We start from the raw sequence: 24,660 nt of genomic DNA, 5'->3' as shown, positions 1-24,660 counted from the left end.
ACAGGATAAACTGTTGTCTGAAAGGGATAACTCTTGTGGGGATGCGCGACTCACGCGCGTCCCCAGATATCTTGTTTTCCCCCATCTCCTGCAATCCCGCTTCGCCGCGTGGCCTGCTTGACGCCCGCGGCGGTCGATGTGGTTGAAGCGCAGCGTGAGAGATGGCGCGAGTGTTGCGCTGTTACCGGTGGGGTAACTCGGGTGCGGGAGCGGAAGGCGCTCTCTCTGGGATTCGGGATAGCAATCGGCATGGACGTGCCGTGCCGCGCGTGCGCCGACCCATGCTTCTGCGAGACCGTCTCGCGTGGCCGCCTTGGAATGCGCCACCGTTCGCGTGACAGTACGCGCGAACGACCAGGCGTTGGGATCCAGCATGGGGCGAACATATTCGCTCGCTATCCGGTCGCGGTGAGTCGGACTTCTAGATTTGTCGCGCGCCAATCGGCATGTTTTGTGGGTAGCAACTCGGCTAGCAGGCATTGATCTATGAAAGGTGCAATAAATGCCCTTGTGACTGTTTGCACTACTGTGTTGTCATTCCTTTGTCCCAAGAGCACGGAGGAGATCCCCACATCTGGCTGCCCAACGTGGGGCTCTTGGGACATCGGACAATAGATTTAACAGTTTGGCTTCGCTCGAAACCTTTGTTTGAACCGAAGCGTAGGGCTAGGGTGGATTTTGATCGCTAGCGTTGGCGGCGTGCTTTCTTGAGAGAGGCGACGGTGGCTGTAGTGTGTTTGAACTTGTCAACATGCTAAGCCTTTTCGCAATTTTTTTAATGACATTCGTTGGTACGAGAGCCACGTGGTCTGCATCCTGGGAGAGCGAGGCTTCGCGCCTGCGGAGCATTCGCAAGCCTGAAGCGAGTGAGTACGGAAGCCTCGTGGGTGGTCCGAATTTCTTATGTAAATAGCTTCTATCTCTTTGACTCTGATGAAGTCGCGGCTCTAGGAGCCGGGTGGCCGCGGGCCACGGGTGCCACTACGGGCTGACTGGTATTGCGGCCTGGGACCGGGCGCTCCGACACCGTCTGGGACGGTGGGCGCCGTCAACTCGCATGCTGTGTGCACCGAGCGGAGTAGGACCACCTAACAGAGCTGACGTCTCCTCGCGGCTGCCTGTTTTGCGCTCATTTTGGGTGTTGTTTTTGGATGCCGGTTGTCAGGGTAGCGACGCTTTAGGCCTAAGGCTTTACGAAGCTGCCTGTCGCACGTGGAGGGACACAACCTGGTGGACCGTGGCGTTGAGGTGTTGCAATTTGCTTCCCTCATTCTATTTCGCCTCGCACGAATTGAAATTACTCGTTCGACTCAAGGAAGCGAGCTTCGTTCACATGAACTTAGCATCTGAGTAGCTGCCCGATCTTTTACTAGCCGAGTTGAACATCGTACCACGTGGGCGATGCGCATGCATAATTCCTTTCCCTTGCACTACTTTAGTGTTTGCCGAGTGTGTTGAATGTACGCAGCGTGATTGGAGTCACCCCTGGCTTCCTGTCACCTGCACATCGTCTGCGCTGCTGCCCCGGACTACGATCGAGCCACCCCGGGCGATGGTGATGCTGTGGCCAGTTCGGCGCAGCGACTTCGGCGGCCTCCTGCATCCAGCTCACAACCCTCGGCGGCGGACAAAAGAGCCGGCGGTCACCGACAGCTACTGCGGCTCTCGCCAGCAGGGCGCGTCGGCGCGAGCGAAGCTTGCTCGTTCCGACTACTGCGTCGTCGTTTCCGGAGTCCTGGCCTGGAATCGTGCCGCCGAGTCTGCAAAACTGCCGCTGTGACCGGCGGACGCCAGCGGTGCACCCAAGGTCAACGTCGGCTCGCATGCTATGGCCAGCGTGGACATTTCCTCGGCGCGGCCACTGTTTAATGTTCTACCTTGTTCGCGAATCACAGTTTGATGTTAGACCGTGTCACATGTCTCGCCGGAATATGTAGTGATCTAAGGTTGGGGGGATGTGGGGATGCGCGACTCACGCGCGTCCCCAGATATCTTTCCCCCCCTCCCCCCCATCTCCTGTCCCGCTTCGCCGCGTGGCCTGCGTGACGCCCGCGGCGGTCGATGTGGTTGAAGCGCAGCGCGAGAGATGGCGCGAGTGTTGCGCTGTTACCGGCGGGGTTACTCGGGTGCGGTAGCGGAAGGCGCGCTGTCTGCGATTCGGGATGGCAAGCGGCACGGACGTGCCGTGCCGCGCGTGCGCCGACCCATGCTTCTGCGAGACTGTCTCGCTTGGCCGCCTTGGAATGCGCCACCGTTTGCGTGACAGTACGCGCGAACGACCAGGCGTTGGGATCCAGCATGGGGCGAACATATTCGCTCGCTATCCGGTCGCGGTGAGTCGGACTTCTAGATTTGTCGCGCGCCAATCGGCATGTTTTGTGGATAGCAACTCGGCTAGCAGGCATTGATCTATGAAAGGTGCAATAAATGCCCTTGTGACTGTTTGCACTACTGTGTTGTCATTCCTTTGTCCCAAGAGCACGGAGGAGATCCCCACACTCTAAATTGACAGTAGCATACGACTGAGAATGACCTCTAAAGACACCAGAGCTGCTATGTTGGGACTGCCGATTTGTTACAGAAAATTTTAACTGAAAAACTTTTACTGCCCCTTCAGCTGGAACTCTTCTTTTGCCAGTGTGTCTGGGCACAAAATAAATTGTGAAAGCTTTGCAGATTGTATAATGCTTCAATATGGCAATAAATGTTTGTGGTGTGTAGCTATATGCCATAAACAATCATTTCTTGGGATGCTTGTGACCCAGCAATGCCGGATGAGCTTGTTTGTTTATGCACTACGGATAACTATTTGCAGCAGGGAACGATGGCCTTTGCTAGCAAAAGTTTTGTGCTTTGATAGGTCCGTTAATGCTTCCATAACCAACAATGTAGCTTTTCTTCCATCTTGCCACATCCTCTCACCAAATACACTGTATTGCAGCTGAAAGCATGCAGTACACACTGCAGCCGGTCACCGCTAGCAGTGCACATAGGCCGAACACACGAATGTGGCCAGCGGTGCTGTCTGCTTTCAGTTGTCCGAACAGCTCGCGGCAAAGCCGTCGGCTCTAGGCTGCCACATTGTGTTTTTCTAGGATTGTAGCAGAACTTGTGAAACATGGATGCAACTGCACTGTCAAATGATTTCTTTTTCTTCGACGATTGTAGCAGCAGAACTTATGGAACACGGACACAGAAAGAACGAATAGATGTGGACATAATTGCACTGTCAACTCATTTCTATTCGTCTACACATCTGTTCACATGTGTATTCTTTCTTTCTGTGTCCGTGTTCCATAAGTTATGCTGCTACAATCCTCGAAGAATGAACCAACTAGCTTAATTAAACGCCCTTTTGACCTTGCGATTACAATAATGGTGAGTTGGTAAGTCACAAGGCCAAGATTATGCAATTCACGATGATGACATGGTGCGGTGACAATGCGCATTCCTTTTGTTGTCACTGGAGTGCTCATAAGCTCACTTGCTGTTGACGTTTTTCTTTTCTGATTGGTTGCTGGCAGCAGTGATTTTTCCACCATATTCAATACATGCTAGATAGCATATTTGCGGGACTGCAAGCACAAACGTTGTGTGCCCAGCATGGGATCCCTTCCAGCAACAAGCACTGCTCGCCAGCAACTTTTGCAAGTGAAATGACACATGTAAATTAATGTCTTATTTTCTTGTCACAAAAGTTCCAGGCCACATGCATACAATACGCCAGACTTCACTAAACTGAAACTACGAAACAGAATTATGTCGCTAAATTGCATGAAAAAATCCATGGTGTTTACGGAGCTGACTGGCAAATGCCAAAAGCTCTTTATATCACCAATTTCACTAAATCAAGGTTTTACATCGAGGTTTGTGTACATTTATCGGCATAATGGGAACTTACCTTCCCCAAAATATTTAAAAAATAAATTTTAGCTGTGCAAGTGCTATACATCGTAAAAAAGTATAACTTTTAGTAAATAATGTTTATTCAATGTATTAGAAAGGAAGGAAGCCCCACTATTACAAAATTTTGCTTCAACTTCCCTGCACAACACCTTGGCAGCAAATAAAAACCAAGGTATGCAGTGCTCGCACTGTAGAACATGTGAGGGTGCATTGCCAGTGATTCATTTCGCTCTATTCTTTTCCCATCAGCTACCATGCACGACTGGCCAATCGTAATAATGACAACATAGACGGAACACAGCTCACAAAAGAAAACTGTATTCAAATTGTTGCTCTACCAAGGCTCAAGCCTGCAGTTCACTAAAGAAAAAAAAAAAAAGTTGCTTTCAAAATACCTTTAATGGATCAAAATGATGCACTTTGTGCCTGCAAACAGGTCATCATGGAATATACACCAGCCCCGATAAATTGCAGAGAGGTCACAACCTCTGATATTAGTGTGACTAGTTAAGCAGTCATACAGCCTTAAGTATATGCTCGACCTCTGACAGTGCTAGTGTGTGGGGTGCAAGCATGTGGTGCTCAGAATCGCCAGGGTGCACATTTAGTTCAGACACAGGCATACAGTTGGTGCACACTTAAAGGGACTAAGAACATCACGCAAAAAATTACATTAGTGTGAACAAAAAAACATGGTATGCAACATCTGGAAATGGTGACCAAGCCCAGATCACTTCCTTAATGAGTATTAAGCTTTCAGATCAATGTTGTTTATATTAATAATTTATCCAATTTGTTCATTCTCCAGATGTGTTATTCTTAGATTAAACTAAAAAGAGAACAGCGTGTTTTTCTGCCACTAAATACAAGGGGGAAAAAACATGTTCCTCAAGGTTTAAAATGTCAGCAAGGCAATCAATACTATTGCATATCTGGTCACAAAATGGCAATTTTGGCACCACAAGGGAGAGGGAAGATACAGCATGCAAAATTAACAGCTGCTTCACCACAGTCTTTGTACTTGCGGAGAACAGACAAAGTTCACAAAGTCAAGTTTAAGGAACATGCTTATAATTTTCACAGCAGTTTTTTGAATACTGGAAGCAACAGCAGAGATGATTTACAACAGTGATCAAGTGAAGCTATCTTAAGTGCATTGCAATAATTTAAAAAGTTAAGAGTTAAAAAAGTGTATGGTCACTTAAGAGAAAAAAACTGCATAACAATTTCCTTTTCTCTTGAGCCTCTCTCTTGGCACTCTTTCCAAAACCTAACAATGTGAAGACTCGGTGGCCCCATGAGATCAGTGGTAGAGTCTCATCGGTTGCCCACCACTATGCCATTCAGACATCTTCATCTTCGTCCTGGAGAAAGAGATTGCAGTGGCTATTAAGAACAATGTCACCAACAATTTAGACCACAGACAATATCAATGCCCCAGCCTTCGTTAGCACTTCAATCATTGCTGTGCGTAAACATATTTTTCAATGCACACCTGGTTTAACCCTAATGCTCCAAATTAAAAAAATATATAAATATTTAAGTTTTTGGAACAGGAAAAGTGTCATTCTGGAACAGTTTAGGAGCAGCCACACCAGCATTGTAGAGTATAAAAACGGGTCTTTTTGTAGCACTTGGAGTAGTACAGCAGTAATCTGAAACCATTTGGTGAAGCTTGTCACTATTGTGCAATCAGTAATTGCTGCTCAATAGTGAAGCAAGACACAAAGCCAACAGCGACCAGTAAAGCTTCCCTTTCCATAGACGGTATACCATGCACAAATGTTGCAAACATTTTATAGCGACAGCAATTGTATGGACACTCCAAGCGCATTTCTACTGTTGATGTCGCCATGAGGTTCCGTATAAAGTCCACGGGCAATAAAATAGTCGGCACGCACCGTATGCTGTATGTGCGAGCGAAAGCATGCAAAGGTGAGTCGGCGATCGCGGCTAAATATCACGCACACAACGGCGGAAAGCAAAGAAGAAGCATGCCGCTTTCCGCTGCGCGCAGTGCTTTGAGGGGAGAGGGGAGGGGGCTTTCTACTCTGGGTGGCCCAGGTGGCCTCGTGCACCTGGCCGGGCTACTGTATCTTGAAAACCATCTGCGACAGGTACAGAGTCCGCACTGCGCTGTGTTTTCAAGGCTTAGTTCACGTTGCTGAGAGCGGCTGCACGAAGGTCAACTCGCTTGCTGGTGCTGCCACTTTTTGACAGGGAGTTCCTGCAGTCATCGAGTAATGTGTGTTCACATTGGCTTGTGCGTGTGTGATACTGTACCATGCCTATGTTTAATTTATATGGCTGATAAAACTACTGTCCCTACTTCATATAGCTGTCCACTAATTTGTTATCACAATGGATGCTTCGCCTTTTGGGCAAAACTGCGACTTTTCCTTTTTTATTTGGGTAGGCAGTAACCTAATTTTGTAAACAATTAAATAAAATTTTGCAGGCTAATGAGAACAAAGATATGTGCCTGGGTGTAAGACATGGATAAAATTACAAATGAGCTAGAGCAATTTGTGCCGTCAGGAATAAGACAAAAAGTGATGGCAAATGTGTGCGTTCCAAATGACAGATGTGTGCGTTCCAAATGACAGATGTGCTTTGATATGCTTTACCGCACTAGTCAAAATGTGTATAACGCACAATAACAATGCAAGAAGCTCGGCAAGAGACTATGCATCTATGAAGGTGGTCAAGATGAGATGCCTCCGTATGGTACGTGTGCCGCAAAGATGGTGATGGCGGTGCAGAACAACGTTCGTAACATCCCTACACTCGCTTTTGTTGTGAGGCGGTTTGTCGGCTTCCAGAGTGTCATGTGGCCTCTGCGAATAGATACGAGTCGATTCGGCGTGAAACCGTAACTTTTGTTGCCGATACCCGACCGACCTTTCGAAGTACTGCCTTTTACTGCCCCCAAGGACTCAAATTGGCATAGACATGTCCGAAATAGCTTTGGAGGCCTGCCAGTACAATTATTAGACATATCAGTGCTCATATTGCGACAGGAGATGGCGGGTGCATGCATGTATAATTAAGGAATAGATACCGTGCCCCGTGACAGTTGCCTCTTTCCACTGTTGGTATGGTTCACCTATATACTTTGCGTTTGCTTCACGCCATAACATTGCTTTAATGAGGCGAAGCTGACTTTCGGGAGCCGACATTATGCAACGCGTTGTGCTTTCCGAGCTTCGAAGCCATTGGCGAGGATTGCAAAGGCGGAGTCAGCGGCATTACTAGCAGCGGCGAATTGTTTAAAGAGACACTAAAGGCAAATATGAAGGCAAGCGAAAGTGATACATTAGTGTGCGAGAATCTCTAAGGCGTCAATATTATCGCGAACAGAGCCTTAATAATCAAGAAATTGAGAAAAATGCAGGACGTGGTTAGAGTCTCCACCGGGACATTCAAATACTTGCCCAGTGATGAAAGCACTCCTCAGTTAAATTTTGTCACTAGTACTCAACTATGTGTTGCAAAAAAACATTCTAGTATTGTATTACAAGACGAAATAAAATGCTACCTGTCCTGTTCTATCTAATCTTTTAGAAAAAAGAACTAATTGAAATCACCCTTGACGACGTGGGCGGTTGAAAGGTTTAGTTTTGGCTCGACTCCGTGCCACCCACGCTTTCGCATTTCACTAGTTTTGTTATCGCGCAATGCTGCACTGGTTTTTCGGGCTCGCGAAACTCGCACAAAGCGCAAGTAGCAGAGAATTCAACTTCCATATGATGTCACGGGATGCCAGAACGGTCTACGCCAGTTGACCAAAAAGCAGCTGCAGCAGCGAATCCACCGCTGTGTCTTGGCTCGGTAGCGCCACCTGTCGGGCGGGGTTTTACACACCGACGGCGGCAAAGGGTGGCGATAGCATATGCAACGTCACCACTCCCTCGGTTGGGTGGTGGGAGGTTTGAATTTTGAAAAAGCCATTCGGACTTTTCAGATGCAATTTTCTCATAAACCGAGTCTTTTCCTGACGCGAAACAAGCATTGCGAGGTTTCTGGAATGGTAGGTAAACAGTCCACATCGACTCAGTATTTGCCTTTAGTGTCCCTTTAATGAAAAACATGGCACCAAACAGCACGAAGCTCGGTAGCGAACGTCGAAATAGCTAGGCCTAGCGTTGCTGCGGTGGTGGCTACGGCTGCCAGTGGATCTGCATGCGAGAGCGCTTATTTGAGGCGGCGAGATAATTGAAATGGCGGCGGTAGTGGCTTCGATCAATGCTGCTTCGTACCTGTTGAGAAAAGTGGAGAAAATCGGGTGGCGAAGAGTTTTTTGCATCCGAAATCTCAAACGTTCTTATACATTGACTCTATGGGGTACCGTGGCGGTTCCGCGAAGGCGTGCGAATTATCGGGCATGTAAAAAAAATCGGTTGTTGACTGTAGTTGCATGACCTTACTGAAAACTGCAGTGCCGTGAAAACACGCAAATACCGCACTTTGGCACAAATACCGCAGTTGGCGCAAATTGCACTTGAGTGGCCGCAGCCAGGAGCAGGCAAGTCGAATTGTAGTAAAATGGTGCAAATCGTGCAGATAGACCACCACTGTCAAATATTTGAATGAAAATTGCCTGGTTGCTAAGTATTGAGAAACAAAAAGCTCAAGTATCAAGTTTGCAACTCTGCAACAAAGAACAATATCACAATTCTGTAAACTGCATGCAATAATACATATAAAGTGGACAAAATTGATGTATTATAAACCGCTCTAAAGTATGCCACTAATTCGCAAGTTGGCTTTTGCAAAACCTTTGTGAACGTTGTAACAATGACACGTAAGCTGTAAATTGATATATCAAATTTTTCAGCTTCAAATGCTCAAACAGATACAGTTTACAAAACTGCAATATCTGTTTTTGGTGCAGAGTTATGAATGGGTAAACTTCGTGCTATTCTTTAACTTGCAGATATTTTGCAAGTTCTGTAAAAAATCCAATGCCCTGAATTAATGTTTTGCTTCCTATAGTCACTAGAACTCAACTTTCTCCCTCAAATGAAACAAATTTCATTCAAATAATTCCAGAGGTCACATAAAAGACTTTCTGCATTTGACATATACTTGAATAAGCAGCATTGGAGTTGGCCCCGAGCTAAATCTTTGCTGGTACATGCAGTGTAAGGCCATAGTGAAAACATACTTCTGTAGCCCTATCAAAAGCTGCAGTGCATGTATGCACCTGTGCACACAATTGCTATGCTTTATAGGACTCCTGCACTTGTCTTGCAACACTGCGCTATGGCCTATTGCACTTACTTCACAAGAGAAGTGTGCCATTAGGTATCGCTAAGCATACCATTCTTCTTTGCTCTATCGCTAGTGATTTCACACTAAGCTCTCTTAATATAACTCAGCGTATTTATGCTTGTAAGGTTCGTTCCAAACATTTGTGGAACCTGCTTACTCTAGTTTGCATGTTGGCTGTAATAAAAAGACTGCAGGGTGACAACCCTTTGACAGTAGCAGCTTTGCCACTAAATACAATAACAGTGATGAAACTTGATCAGGCACAAGGTCAACTTTGAGAATGTGTGTAAAGCCTGGATGATTAATGCATTTTATTTGGCAAAAGAGCCAGCGATGGCTACAGAGTGCTGTGTCTAAAACCCTGTAGCCACTTGCTCACAAAAGGTAGTAGCCTGAGTCCATTGTACTCAATGCACAGGCACCATTGAATAATAGAGGATCCAAGAAAGATAGAATATATTAAAAAGATCACTCGTGCTGCCACGTGAGCAGGATGGTTCGAACAAAAAAAAAAAGAAAAAAGAAAGAGCTAAACCATCTTTAATTACTGCTATTGGCCAGATATTTCCAGCCATTTTCTGTACTTTCCAGTGAGCCAGGTTTTACCATAGCCTCATTTCAAACTAACTGTGTCGAATTCACGAATATATCATGCATCCTGGCAGCATCCATTCCTGCTTGTCACACTGGTTTTGTTAAAAGATGGCTCTTCCATTTTCCCTCGTGGGCTCCTCTTTAACAGCAACATCCTGCGAGGCCCACACACGCCTTCCTCGCATCAGTGATTGACAGAGGTTGTGCGACTGACTGAGACTGGTGACCAAGGAAAGTCTCATGGCAACCAAGGAACGACCCATGGCAACCGATGTTCGCACTGATGAGCATGACCCTTTCATCGCCACACCGAAGTGTCTCACGAGTGAGGCCGTTCACATCTGCTTGCACCACCATCGCCACGTAAAATAAGCATCAGCATAGACAGATATCCTGCTCCTACACTGCTGATTCGTTACCAAGTTTGTAACTGCATTCGCGAGGCTGATAAAATATAGCAGTGAGCAACTGACCCAAAGTGGTTGCTTTTCATCCAAAGCAACTATTCTGCAACCATTTGCAGCCGGTTGCTTTTAACTTGGTTGCGTGACCTCTGCATGTCGCTAGTATGAATGCCTCCAAGTCTGAGCCATTGGAAACCAGCAGAGGATTGTTTTTTAAATGCAGGCATAGAAACATGGGCATTCGGGCAACAAAAGGACACTGCAAGCGCCTGTTCATCCCTCTTGTGTCCCATGTTTTCTTTTTTTTTTATTATTATGAATTAGCTCTCTGAGCAAACTACAGCATTCAATATGAAAGGAAATAAATTGTACCTGGTTGCTTAAATGGCAACGGTAGGGAATGAGTCAAGGAACTGTACATTGCTAATATCAAGACTGCCTTCAAGTACTGTGTGAATATGAACTAGCTGCATAATTTTTATACATTAAAGGCATCCTAGCTTTAGGCAGAAGTTTGCACCAACATTAAAGCATTCCCACCAATGCATAAGAGCATTTGCACTGGCCCAAAAATGATTGAAAAGTTCAAGCTAAAAAATACTCTAGTAAAAATTAAGCGGAGTGGTCAAGGGTGGCAATTCTGACACAACAGAAACATGGCACCACCTTTTTCACAAGCTGTGATTGCAAGTACTTAGGAAGACAAGATATGTACACAGAGATCAGGTAAGGAACACAAGACATGACATCTAACTAGGGTGCAATGCCTTCTACCAAATTTCCTATTCTTGAGTACTACTGTGCTTGAACACACTTTGAGGGCACCCAACCTGCATGGTCAGCTATTGGAGGCGCATGCAGTTGCAACAAAGAGAGCCAATATGGATGCTTGGAAGAGTGTGCACTCACCCATTCCTTTGGATCCACACCCTCAAACATATCCTGTGGGAGGGCGTCGTGCTGGTTGGCTATCTTGGACTTCATGGAATTTATTATCTGCACCAACAACGCCCACAGTTAAGTACTGCACAATGATGAAATTGGGCAATGCCCATCATAACTGTTCACACAATCACAGTGTAGCACATGCTGGACATGGCTTGATCTAATGTCATATATGAGTACATACAATTACAACTCCAAGCCTGAAAGAAAATGGTCCATGTTAAAGCAAGCCTGGCACATGCAGGAAACCACACTTGAAAAGACATTACGCTCTCTCAAAGCAATTCTTTTTGAAGACCAGGGCAGTAAGGCCTCAGATTCTTAGATGTTTCGGTACAGTGACATCTTAAGCCACAGTGTATGTTCAAGATAAGTACGGCACTTGCAGTTTCAGCTCTAACAATGAAGCACCAAAAAGGAAGACGCTCCAAAGCAGAATTTTTATTTCATCCGACAGTTATGTATCTTCCCACAACTTCACTTTTTACAACTTCACAGCAGCTTTATCACTGATTTATTTGCATCATCTGCCTTTTCAAGTCCCCTGCAGCACCAAGACCTCTCCCGAGGTCTGCAATTCTGCTCATGAAATTCCTAATCCATGCTACTGGTTTTACCTCTTTTACACATTGTTTCCTCTTCCGTCACCCAATCCCAAATGCGCACAACACAGATGTGCACAACTGGGACAGTAGCAGTGACATGTGCAAGGCAGCTTACTGCAGGAGTTACATCAACATGAAGTGTTCATCATCATCATCATCCTGGTTACGCTCGCTGCAGGGCAAAGGCCTCTCCCATACTTCTCCAACTACCCCAGTCATGTACTAATTGTGGCCGTGTTGTACCTTCAAACTTCTTAATCTCATCTGCCCACCTAACTTTCTGCCGCCCCCTGCTACACTTCCCTTCCCTTGGACTCCAGTCCGTAACCCTTAATGACTATCGGTTATCTTCCCTCCTCATTACATGTCCTGCCCATGCCCATTTCTTTTTCTTGATTTCAACTACGATGTCATTAACTCGCGTTTGTTCCCTCACCCAATCTGCTCTTTTCTTATCCCTTAACGCTACACCCATCATTCTTCTTTCCATACCTCATTGCGTCGTCCTCAATTTAAGTAGAACCTTTTTCGTAACCCTCCAGGTTTCTGCCCCGTACGTGAGTACTGGTAAGACACAGCTGTTATACACCTTTCTCTTGAGGGATAATGGCAACCTGCTGTTCATGATCTGAGAATGCCTGCCAAATGCACCCCAACCCATTCTTATTCTTCTGATTATTTTAGTCTCATGATCCAGATCTGCGGTCACTACCTGTCCTAAGTAGATGTATGCCTTTACCACTTCCAGTGCCTCGCTACCTATCATAAACTGCTGTTCTCTTCCGAGACTGTTAAACATTACTTTAGTTTTCTGCAGATTAATTTTTAGACCCACCCTTCTGCTTTGCCTCTCCAGGTCAGTGAGCATGCATTGAAGTTGGTCCCCTGAGTTACTAAGCAAGGCAATATCAGTGAATCGCAAGTTACTAAGGTATTCTCCATTAACTCACACACACGTCTTCCCATGTCTATGACTACATCACTTGCTACCTTCTTTGTTTTCATTGTTATGGAACTTTTTTTTTTACCCCACTCCCCTGTGTAGTACCTTGTGGTCTTGAGGGTATAATAAATGAAATGAAACTCTTATCCCTAATTCTTCCCAATCCAGGTCTCTGAATACCTCCGGTAAACACGCTGTGAACAGCATTGCAGAGATCTTTAATGGGATTTTGTTGCTTTCTTTATGGAGGACTACGGTGGCTGTAGAGCCGCTATAGATATCTTTCAGTATTTTTACGTACGGCTCGTCTACACCCCGATTTCGTAATGCCTCCATGACTGCTGAGGTTTCAACTGAATCAAACGCTTTCTCGTAATCAATGAAAGCTATACATAAGTGTTGGTTATATTCGGCACATTTCACCTGATCACCTGATTGATAGTGTGATATGGTCTATTGCCGAGTAGCCTTTACGGAATCCTGCCTGGTCCTTTGGTTGACGGAAGTCTAAGGTGTTCCTGATTCTATTTGCGATTACCTTAGTAAATACTTCGTAGGCAACAGGCAGTAAGCTCGCCGGTCTATAATTTTTCAAGTCTTTGGCGTCCCCTTTCTTATGGATTAGGGTTATGTTAGCGCTCTTCCAAGATTCCGGTACGCTCGAGGTCATGAGGCATTGCGCATACAGGGTGGTCAGTTTTTCTAGAACAATCTGCCCACCATCCTTCAACAAATCTTCTGTTACCTGAAACTCCCCAGCTGCCTTCCCCTTTGCATAGCTCCCAAGGCTTTCTTTACTTATTCCAGCATTACTTGTGGGATTTTAAATTCCTCTAGACTATTCTCTCTTCCATTATCGTCGTGGGTGCCACTGGTACTGTATAAATCTCTATAGAACTCCTCATCCACTTGAACTATCTCTCAATAGGTGAAGCGCCAATAGCGACGGCACACAAGAAGTAATACAGACAGGACAAGGCGCTACTTGCAACTGTTTACTGAAGTCACAGGTGGCTGATTATATAGCCATGAGGAGAGGGGAACGAAAAAAGAAAGACACTGAATATGTGAATGCGCACGTGCGAGAACACTGAAGAAATATATTTTTACGCCCACAAAAGGTGTTACTTTGAAGCCGGGTAGAGTTAGATGTGATGGCCTTGATCAGCTGAGTGCCTGTCGAGATTCAGCCAGCCAGCCACACGTCGTCTTCTTCGTTCACCACCCTTCGGTGCCCCCGCATACTGTTTGTTGAGGCATGAACCCACTATGCATGTAAGAGTGTCACATTTCCCTCCGCGCAGACGAAGCCCGCCGGGCAAGTCAAACAGGCTGTCGAGAAATAAAGGGCTTTAAACGGGCGACATGCGAAAGTTCAGTCTTTGCTAACCGTCGGCCATTTGATGTGAGACGTGCTATGCAGTAGGTTAATTCGCTGATACGCTCCGTAATAACATAGGGTCAACATAGTGGGCCAGCAGTTTTTCACACAATCCACGTTTCCTGATTGGTTTCCAGAGCAACACTAAGTCACCAGGGTCATATATCACGTGTCGGCGTCGGCGGTCGTAGCGTGCCTTCGAGCGGTCCTGTGAAACAAGAGTGCGTAAAGAAGCAAGTCGTCGGGCTTCTTCAGCAAGACAGACTGTCTCTGATATACAAAGATTATCGTGGCTGGAAAACGGGAAGATAGTGTCTAGTGTATAACGAGGCGGACGAGCGTAAAGAAGAAAGAAGGGACTGTAGCCCGTAACTTCATGCTTTGAGGTGTTAAGTGCGTACGTAATGAAAGGTAGCACGCTGTCCCAGTTCTTACGATCTGACGCGACATACATGGACAGCATGTTAGTAAGAGTTCTGTTCGTGCGTTCCGTAAGGCCATTTGTTTGGGGATGATACGGGGTGGAATGTTGAAACCTTGAAGCACATAGACGAAGCATCTCTTCGACCACGTCTGCTGTGAACTGCCGCCTACGATCGCTGATGATGACTCTGGGAGGTCCATGTCGGAGAATGACAAAACGCAGCAGAAAAATACACACTTCGGTTGCAGTAGCCGATGGTATTGCAGCTGTCTCACAGTAGCGTGTCAATTGATCGGCACACCTGATAATCCAGCGATTCTCATCGGATGAACGCGGGAAAGGACCGAGGAGGTCGATGCCAACTTGCTCAAAGGGAGTGCTGGGGGGTGGCACTAGATGGAGTTGACCAGGAGGAGCACTCGTCGGATGCTTGTAACGTTGACACTCGCTGCAGCTGGACACATACTGGGCGGTCGTCTGGCGCATTTTAGGCCAGTAAAACCTTTCTTGAAGGCGGTAGAGAATTCGCGCAGAACCCAAATGACCAGATGTTGGATCGTCATGCATAGCACGCAAGACGGAGACACAGAGACTCTCCGAGACCACCAGAAGATATTGTGGGCCTGTAATAGAATAGTTCTTTTTGTAAAGAGCCCCATCACGAACGCAGAAACGAGTGGATGGTGCTGATTGCCTTGCAGTAATGAGCAGTGGTTCTAAAGTTCTGTCTTTTTGTTGCTCGACCTTGAAGGTATTTATATCAGGAAATCCCGGCTCCAGTGATGCGATATAGCAGTCGAAGTTGTCCACGTCGCAGTCCGTTGTTGGAAGCGGCATGCGCGAGAGGCAGTCAGCGTCGGCGTGTCGGCGGCCGCTTTTATAAGAAACGGTAAAGTTATATTCCTGTAAACAGAGTGTCCAACGTGCAAGCCGGCCCGACGGATCACAGAGATAAACCAGCCAGCAGAGAGAATGATGGTCTGTCATTAGAGTGAAGGGGCGCCCGTACAGGTACGACCGGAAGCGCTGTACTGCGAAAATAACTGCAAGACATTCTTGCTCTGTAACGGTGTAGTTACGCTCGGACTTACTTAAAGACCGACTCGCATAGGCGACGACGTGTTCTTTGGTGTAGACGCGTTGAATAAGGACAGCGCCGATGCCAATACCGCTAGCGTCCGTATGAACTTCTGTGGGAGCCGCATGGTCAAAGTGTCGGAGAATGGGATGAGACATCAGACGAGACTTCAGCTCACGAAAATTAGCTTCACATTCAGGAGTCCATTCAAAGGGAACGCCCTTCTGGAGGAGGCATGTCAGCGGATACGCGATGTTGGCAAATCCACGAATAAACCGGCGGAAGTACGAGCAAAGCCCTAGGAAACTGCGTAGCTCTTTTACATGGCGAGGTTGCTTGAAGGTTTCCACCGTAGCAGTCTTCGCTGGATCAGGTTGTATACCGTCCTTATCCACTAGGTGTCCCAGAACGAGTGTTTGGCGCTCTCCAAAATGACACTTCTTCGAGTTGAGCACCAAACCCGCTTTGTCCAAGCAATCTAGCACAAAATCGAGACGTGCACTGTGCTCACTGAACGTGCGCCCGAAAATCACTACATCATCTAGATAGCACATGCATACTTCCCACTCCAAACCACGCAGGATGTTGTCCATGAAGCGCTCGAAAGTTGCAGGCGCATTACAGAGCCCGAACGGCATCACATTAAATTCAAAAAGTCCATCTGGTGTTACAAATGCCGTTTTCTTCTTGTTTGCCTTGTGCATAGGAATCTGCCAGTACCCCGACCTCAAGTCAACAGACGAAAAGTATGACGCTGATGAGAGGCAGTCGATAGCATCATCAATACGCGGAAGAGGATATACGTCCTTTTTAGTGGTGGTGTTGAGGCGGCGGTAGTCAACACAAAATCGTCATGCACCATCTTTCTTTCTAACCAGATTCACTGGCGCTGCCCACGGACTACAGGATTCTTGGATTACATTCTTATTTAGCATTTCGTGGACTTGGTCATTGATCACCTTGCGTTCCGATGGTGAGACTCTGTATGGTTTCTGTCGCAACGGTTGGGCAGATCCCGTATCTATGCGATGGTGTATACGAGAAGGAGGAAACAATGGTGGTCCCTCTTGCTGGAAGAAGTCAAACAGTCGGGCATGTTTTAGCAGAATGTTCGCCACTTTGTGACGCTGCTTAGTGCTGAGGGACTTGTTTACCATAGTCAGAAATGAGGAGTGCGCCGCAGGGCAGGCATTAACGAAATGTCGCTCATCCGCAGAATCAAGGGCCTCTGTAAGAATGGCGAGCGATAGCACTTAATCTTCATGGTAGGCGGCAAGTTTCAGACCCTGCGGTAGTATTGCAGGTTCACTCAAACAGTTTACGGCCCATAAGTTGGTGCGTCCCTGAACAACTGACAGCATGCAATACGGTATCAGTACATTCCTCTTGATGCAACTCAGATGAACGGGCTCCACTGTAGCGTCAAACGTTCCGTCGGTGGTGGGGAAACAGGCGACTGAATCACATGTTGCGGATAACGGAGGCACAACTGTATCCCGGGATACACAAAGCACACTTTTACGATACAGTGGGCCTTTGATAAACGCAGCAGAAAAGCTCGTACCTACACTGATTTCACCCGTTTTGCAGTCGACGGTGGCACCACACAGTTTCAAAAAATGAAGGCCCAGGATTACGTCATGCGTAGAATGAGGTAGAACAGCGAACTCCGCGTTAAATATTTGACCACCCAAGGTAACGTCTACATTACACATGCCCACAGGATACAACAACTCCCCACTCACTCCGCGAAACGTATCGGCACGGTCCCAGCGAAACATCACCTTTCATCCTAGGAGGCTTTTGAACGCAAGACTCATCACTGAAACAGTTGCTCCCGTATCCACTAAGGCCATGGATGAAACCCCGTCAATTAATACAAACACCTTATTCTTAAACATACAAATGGTTGGAGGTATCTCTGTCGACATCGAAGATTGCCCAGCGACCTCACCTCCAACGGCCGCGCTGGCTAGTTTTCCGAAGGTGGCAACGGGTATCGACGCCGCGGAGAGGGCGATCAGCTTACACGAGGAGCGGGTGGTGGTGTCAAGCTGCGATCAGATGCTGGAGAACGGCTCCGCAGCGGCTCCGGGTGCTGGTGAGGCAAGCTTCCTAAGTATGTGTGCGAGGGCGAATATGTTTCGCCCAGAGGAGCGCGGTACCGCCTAGACATCGTCGATCGGTCGAACCTCGGTGGTTGGCGGCGATTGCAGTACCTGGCAATGTGACCCAAGTCGCCACAGCTATAACACACAGGTAAACGACGATCGATGAACTGCCCTTCGAAGAGCTCAGCCGTGGGGAGTCGTGTAGCAGAGCGAAGCGGCTGAGCCTGCTGCACAGGAGGAACGGTCGGTCTGCGTGCAAACCTGCTGGGGCAAGGGTGTTCTGCAGGTCGGTGTTCGGGCGTAAATGTGTCCTCACGTGGCCATGGAGCACCTCTGTGGTTGACGTCTGTGACACATACCGCCGGTTGCCAGGAAGCGCAGGGTGCGGCAGGTGCCATGTGTTGCGGGTAATAAGTATCAGGTTGTCGTATGACATCGCGCGCAAGTTCCTGGTGCCGCAGCAGTTCTTCACGCACAATCTGCCGTATAGTAGATGAAAGATCGGCGGACGGGCTCTCATCGACGCTGGCAACGGTTGTCACATTCACCAGGCGTCCAAATTTTGGCACAATGCGACGTGTTTTCAACGTCTCAAACGTTGTGGGGTCTCTCACACCCGTGCTCTTGGGACAAAGGAACGACAACACAGTAGTGCAAACAATCACAAGGGCATTTATTGCACCTTTCATAGATCAATGCCTCCTAGCCGAGTTGCTATCCACAAACATGCCGATGGGCGCGCGAAAAATCTAGAAGTCTGACTCACCGCGACCGGAAGCGAGCGAATATGTTCGCCCCATGCTGGATCCCAACGCCTGGTCCTTCGCGTGTATGGTCACGCGAATCGTGGCGCGTTCGAAGGCGGCCACGTGAGGCGGTCTCGCAGAAGCATGGGTCGCCGCGCGCGCGCGGTACGTCCACGCCGCGCACCGACCCGCCAGGGAAGAGGGTCGCTCCACGCGCGGCACGGCACGTCCGTACTGCTTGCTGTCTCGACCCCCCAGAGAGACAGAGCGCCTTGTCTCCCGGCGCCCGAGTAACCCCGCAGCGGCGCGACGCTCGCACCATCTCTCGCACCGCCGCGGGCGCCAGGCCACGCGGCGGGCGAAGCCGCCCTGCAGGAGACGAGCCATGCGGGAAAACTAGATCTCAGGGGAGGCGTGAGAGTCACGCATCCCCACAACGTACGGCAATGACGCACGACATCTGAGACGGAATCAACGTGTTCCCGGCTTATGAGGAAATTGTATACATCTTCTGCAATTCCTTTGAGGAGATGTCCGACTCTGTCTTCCTCGGACATCTGCGAATTTACGATTTTGCACAGCTTGAGGATTTCCTCTATGTATATAGTGCATGTTTCTCCAGGAGCTTGAGCTCTTTGAGCAAGTGTTCTCTCGGCACGTTTCTGTTTGGCGTGGGTGTCGCCAAAACACTTCTTAATTTCCTCGACAAAGCGCTCCCACATTGTTAAGGAGTCTTCGTGGTTTTCATACCACATCAGCGCTGTCACACTCAGAAAGAGTGCGACATATTCAAGCTGAGTGACAGAATCCCAACGGTTGTAGCGGCTCACCCTTGCGTAGTGCGTCAGCCACTCGTCGACGTCTTCGCCCACTTTTCCCGCGAACGAGCGTGGTTCCATGTAGTGCTGCAAAGGTCCAAGTGGCGCTGACCTTTGAGAAGGTGAAACTAGAGCTGGCATTTGTCCACCTCCATCCTGAGCCATAGGGAAGGTCGTTGGCAAGAGACCGGCAAGACGACGGCTCCGGCGAAGTTCTAGATGTTGCGACTCCTTGGTACGTTCTGTCGTACCCCGCACCTCCACCACTCTGTTACGCCCACAAAAGGCGTTACTTTGAAGCCGGGTAGAGTTAGATGCGATGGCCTTGATCAGCTGAGCGCCTGTCGAGATTCAGCCAGCCAGCCACATGTCGTCTTCTTCGTTCACCACCCTTCGGTGCCCCCACATACTGTTTGTTGAGGCGTGAACCCACTATGCACGTAAGAGCGTCACAATATGAAGGGAATCACACTTAATCTAAATCTAAAACTTATCTAAAAACATGCTTTCATTCGTGTATATATTTAGAGACGGGGTACTGACACAGTTGTCCCCTCTTTTCTTAATCTCGATGGCCTCCAACAATTCACGCGCCACAGAATCTTTGCTTTTAAACATGATTGTCGTATCATGAAGCCTTGCTTGACATACTTGTTCATTCTCATTCCCGCAGGCCGAGGGGCAAACTTGGCTGTGAATCCAATGGCTGCCTTACTTAGCGGGTGCGTGTCCCGGAGAACCAAGTCTCAAACCTGGAAGGTAGCTGGAGTGCGCTTTTTGTTGTAATACTTTGCCTGGCTGGCTTTTGCTAAAGTTTGGTGGTTCTATGCAAAAACCCAGGCATCTCGAAGGGACACATCCAGTTCAGCAGCTAGGGCATGAGGCGCAGAAGGGGGCACCTCGGTGCCAGCTGCCCGATTGTGATGGCTGCATGGGTTCCATAGTTCTCGCCCATAGCACAGGAAGGCAGGCATAAAGCCAGTAACTACACTTTCAGACGTGCGCATTGCAAATGCCATTTTGGGCAGCCTTTTATCCCAGTCCATGTAGGAAATGCAGTAGACCACCAGGAATTGTTTAACCGTTGCATTATGCCGTTCCACAGTCTGTCCTGCTGGCCTGTATGGGACTGTGTGGCTCTCCTCGATTCCCCAGTACTGGAGAATGCCTTTCCACAGTTTGCTTAAGAATGGTTTGCCATTGTTGCTAGAGATGGAGCTAGGCACACCATGCTGGCCATTCAATCATTTTATCGATCATTTATCATCAACCATTTTATCGATGATCAATTGGAGGTAGGCGCACGTAATGGGGAAAGCACCACAAATTTCGTGAACTTGTCCAGCACCACCAGAATGTACTTGCGGTGCTGAGGGGTTGTGGGCAGTGGCCCAATAAGGTCCACACTTAGCTGCTGCGTTGGGTGGGTGGCCCATGAACTGTCCATCAGTTCTTTAGGTTTTTGCCAGTGAAGTTTAAAAGCCTGGCACTGCTGGCAGCTGCAGGCGTAACAGGAGATATCGGAGCAGATACCGAGCCACGTGGACCAGTTCTTCACAAGTTTTCAAGTTTTTAAGAAAGCCTAAATGCCCACTTTGCTTAAGAATGGTTTGCCATTGTTGCTAGAGATGGAGCTAGGCACACCATGCTGGCCATTCAATCATTTTATCGATCATTTATCATCAACCATTTTATCGATGATCAATTGGAGGTAGGCGCACGTAATGGGGAAAGCACCACAAATTTCGTGAACTTGTCCAGCACCACCAGAATGTACTTGCGGTGCTGAGGGGTTGTGGGCAGTGGCCCAATAAGGTCCACACTTAGCTGCTGCGTTGGGTGGGTGGCCCATGAACTGTCCATCAGTTCTTTAGGTTTTTGCCAGTGAAGTTTAAAAGCCTGGCACTGCTGGCAGCTGCAGGCGTAACAGGAGATATCAGAGCAGATACCGAGCCACGTGGACCAGTTCTTCACAAGCTTTCAAGTTTTTAAGAAAGCCTAAATGCCCACTTAGGAGGTGGTCATTCTCCATTTTCAGTGCCATGTCTCGTAAGTGTTGGGGAAGCCAGGTGACCTTACGTTCACCGACCGTGTACATAAGGATACCATTGTTCGAGATATTGCTGTCATCAGCTAGGTCCTGTACCCTACCGGACTCTTTAGCGTCACGACGTAGCAGGTCAGACTTTAAGTATTGCAGCAGCTGCAGCAGCAGTGCATCCTTGCATTGTTCCAACTGGAACTTTGCGGTGCCGGTGAGTGGGGACGCATCAGTCACGTCAACAGGTGAACGGAGAAATGCAGCTACAGTGCGGGGGCACACATCGAAGTGGTGACAGACCCTTGTGGCCTGGTATTCCCTCTTCTAAAAGATTCTAAAAAGTTTGTGGTGTCTGCTCTTACGCCTTCATAAAAATTCAGAGATGATTTCAATATATAATTAACGCAAATTCGCTGCGGTGGACGAAGCAGGCTAGCCTAAGAATGAAGTTCACAATACAAATTTCATTCAACGTTCAGTAAGCACACACAGATCGTTTTCAGCTTCCTTCAGGGGTGGACGTGGGCTTTCAGGTTGGTGCTTGCTGTTATATTTGGTGCAAGAATATGGCTAGGTGCATGCACTGCTTATGCGCAATTAGAAGCAATATACACACATAATTTCTTCAGAAGCTGACGCTGGGCCCAGGTAGCCTGAAGAGATCACTGCATCGAGACAACAACTTTGCTGCAGCCGAATTCCGAATACTGCAACTGCGATGAGGATGGCTATATGGGCTTGTTGATAGGTCATCTTCTAATTTTTTGTAGCGCAAAAAGAAAGACACAGACATGCAAGGCACAAGAGAGACACAGCACTGAACGAACCGCTGCCAACAGCTGTGAATGTCCACCATGTCTTCTCGAACTGAACTTCAAGAACCGCTGTTGCGTACTCCAAAACAAATTTAAACTACAAAGTGTCTTCAAATTACAAAAAACATGTATTATTTGCTCCTTTTAAAGACAGGTCATTAAAATCACAATGCAGAGGCTTTTTTCATTACGTGAAAAAAGTTAAGCGCCGTATGCCACAAAAGCTGGCAGCAAGCATGGGCATTACACCAGCCGCATTGTTGAAATCACAGTCATGTGAATTGGGCTCTCTAAAAATCACATTGCAACATGGGCGACTGCACCGATTATTGTTGCTCTAGTCGCAGCATGTAAAACAGCCTTAAGACGTTCCTTGAAAAGCGGCACAAACCCAATGCGTTTGTGGCACAGCCCGCTAAAGCGTCAGCTCTTGCTGTCCTTGAGGAACCCTTGTGACGGTGGTTCGATTCCCCTCAGCATCAGATAAATTGAAGAGATCTTTTTTGTCATTATAGTGTGTGGGGATCGAAGTGCCTTCCTGCGCCTCATCCCCCATCTCACGCATTGTGCTTAGCTTGATCTCTGAGAACCACCGCCGCAATGGCAACATGGCAGACACGGCTAGCGTGCCGGAGCTACCTTCCTGTGCAGACTGTGCTTCTCCCTCCCAGGGTCAAGCCACCACACGATCAAACGTCACTGGGATGTGTGCCTTGATTTGCCTCCCGAGCGGCAGCCCCCGGGCGCCCTCTCCACCCGAGCTCTCTTCTGGTGAATGCATCATTGCCGCGTCAGACGCTAACAGGCCCGCAACGAGTTAGTTACATGGGACCTTTGCTCTCGCGACTTCTCGTTCTTGCATTTTGTGGACAGCTACCCGGTTAGCCCTAACACAGCGGGCATGCATACTCGATCGGTCTTGTGGTGAGCTTTAGCCCGCAAGTGCCGCGACTGTCGCACTGTGCTGTATCTGAGGTTAATAAAACCGCATGTTCTGGCCCTTCTCTGCACCGTTTCATTGCACCGTGTCGGAGAGTCGACGAACACTGCCGTAGTGCCTTTGTGCGTTGTGCAATGGGGGAGCGTCGTGTCCTTTCCTGACTGTCGCTTGTAGGTGAGCCACAAGTGGCTCTCCCCTACTGGCACACGTACCCAGCGACCCAAGTTGGCATCAGAGTTTCACTGATTCGTTTAATTGATTAAAACCTCATTAAATCAGATTTCACAGTCTGAAAAATGTTTTCGAATTAACTGAATGTCGAATTATTGAGGGTATCAAGAAAACAAATAAATGCTTACCACATCAAGAGGGATTTAGTTGCTGAATTAATGAGCAAATCCTGTTTCTGTATTGTACAAAAGCAGTGCAGAAAATGCAATTCTCATCATCTTGTGACTGATTAGCGCTAGCAGCGGCAAATGCCTCGCGATTTCCTTCGAAGCGCAGCCGCAGCGCATACCTTCATCTGAGACACGCTTTTCACTACTGCGTGCACATCCCTGTTATTTTTCACCAATGAGTTGGTCACCAACAGATCGTCCATCCATAGTGATATAGCCGGAACTCTTCATCCTCGACACCTCTGCAGTTAAAACTCAGTCAAAACGAAACTACTATTTGCTGCAAGCACTGTGGACAAAACCGTGGCAGCTACCTACGCCATCATGGACAATGACCTTGCAGTTCTGAAGGCTGATGCATGCACCGATTAAAACAGAACTGCTGCTTGTCGCGACTGCTGCAGATGAAACCGTGGTTGCTATCGACGCGATCATAGATGGCAAATACGCAATTATGAAGGCATGTGGCCAATGTGGTGTTATGCGCAGTGGTAGACACAAGAATAAAGGTTTAAAAGGCACAAGTAGGCACAAAGCACTCTGGTGTTCACTCACATACAATTTCCGCTGACTATGGCGATGCGGACTGCGCCGCTTCATTTCAGCTGAACGCAATTGCCATTCTTGCTCTTTTACATCGCTCATTTGCGGTGCTTGCTGAGCTCCGAGTTGTCCAAATAAACCAATGTGTGGCCAAATACGTCCGAATTAACAAGAGTTTGATTGCATTAAAAGATGCATATGCCTGCCGGGACCAGAGAACGAGTCTGAATTATCCAATTTTCTGAATTAACAAAGTTTTACTATACATACCCAGTTCCACATCTGCAGTGACCTATGTCGGAGTGAAAGAGGGCCGTTTAAGAGTGGCACAAATGTACACATTGCCACATACTCATTGACGCAAGTTGGTCCAACGGCCGGTTTCTCATCCCCTGCACTGCAGCCTGATGTGCTAACCATTTGACCATGGACTACCCAGTCACCCAGGTAGGCGAGAAAATGGTTAGTACAAACGTAGACAGTCCCCAGAAAGTGCGTGAGGTATGCTAAGAACGCTAACATAATAAAACTAAGCATTTACGTACAGCACAAGGCAGGTATAAGAAGACAGTAGAATAGGTGCCCGACAAGCTTTGCTTGTTTGGCGAGTGAAGGATGAGCATAAGCACAGCCGCCATGGAAGTCGCGATAGGCATGAAAAGTTCACTGTGGTGACATGGCTGTGGTGAGC

At 47.8% G+C, this 24,660-nt stretch overlaps 1 protein-coding gene across 1 annotated transcript in view; it reads right to left on the bottom strand.

Annotated features, from left to right (window-relative positions):
- Positions 1–4,286: 4,286 nt before the first annotated feature.
- Positions 4,287–24,660, bottom strand: part of pod1 (coronin) — a 166,621-nt gene continuing 146,247 nt past the window's right edge. Inside the window, exons 24-25 of the mRNA XM_075688040.1 lie at positions 11,088–11,174; positions 4,287–5,270 (exon numbers count right to left, since the gene is read on the bottom strand). Of these exons, the coding sequence (XP_075544155.1) occupies positions 5,250–5,270; positions 11,088–11,174 (108 nt within the window). The 3' untranslated portion in view covers positions 4,287–5,249. The remainder of the gene's footprint in view (positions 5,271–11,087; positions 11,175–24,660) is intronic.

This window comes from Dermacentor variabilis, chromosome 4, assembly GCF_050947875.1.
Source record: "Dermacentor variabilis isolate Ectoservices chromosome 4, ASM5094787v1, whole genome shotgun sequence".
Lineage (NCBI taxonomy): Eukaryota > Metazoa > Arthropoda > Arachnida > Ixodida > Ixodidae > Dermacentor > Dermacentor variabilis.
Note: the sequence above shows the minus strand (reverse complement) of the source record. Positions and strands in the feature narration are given on the sequence as shown.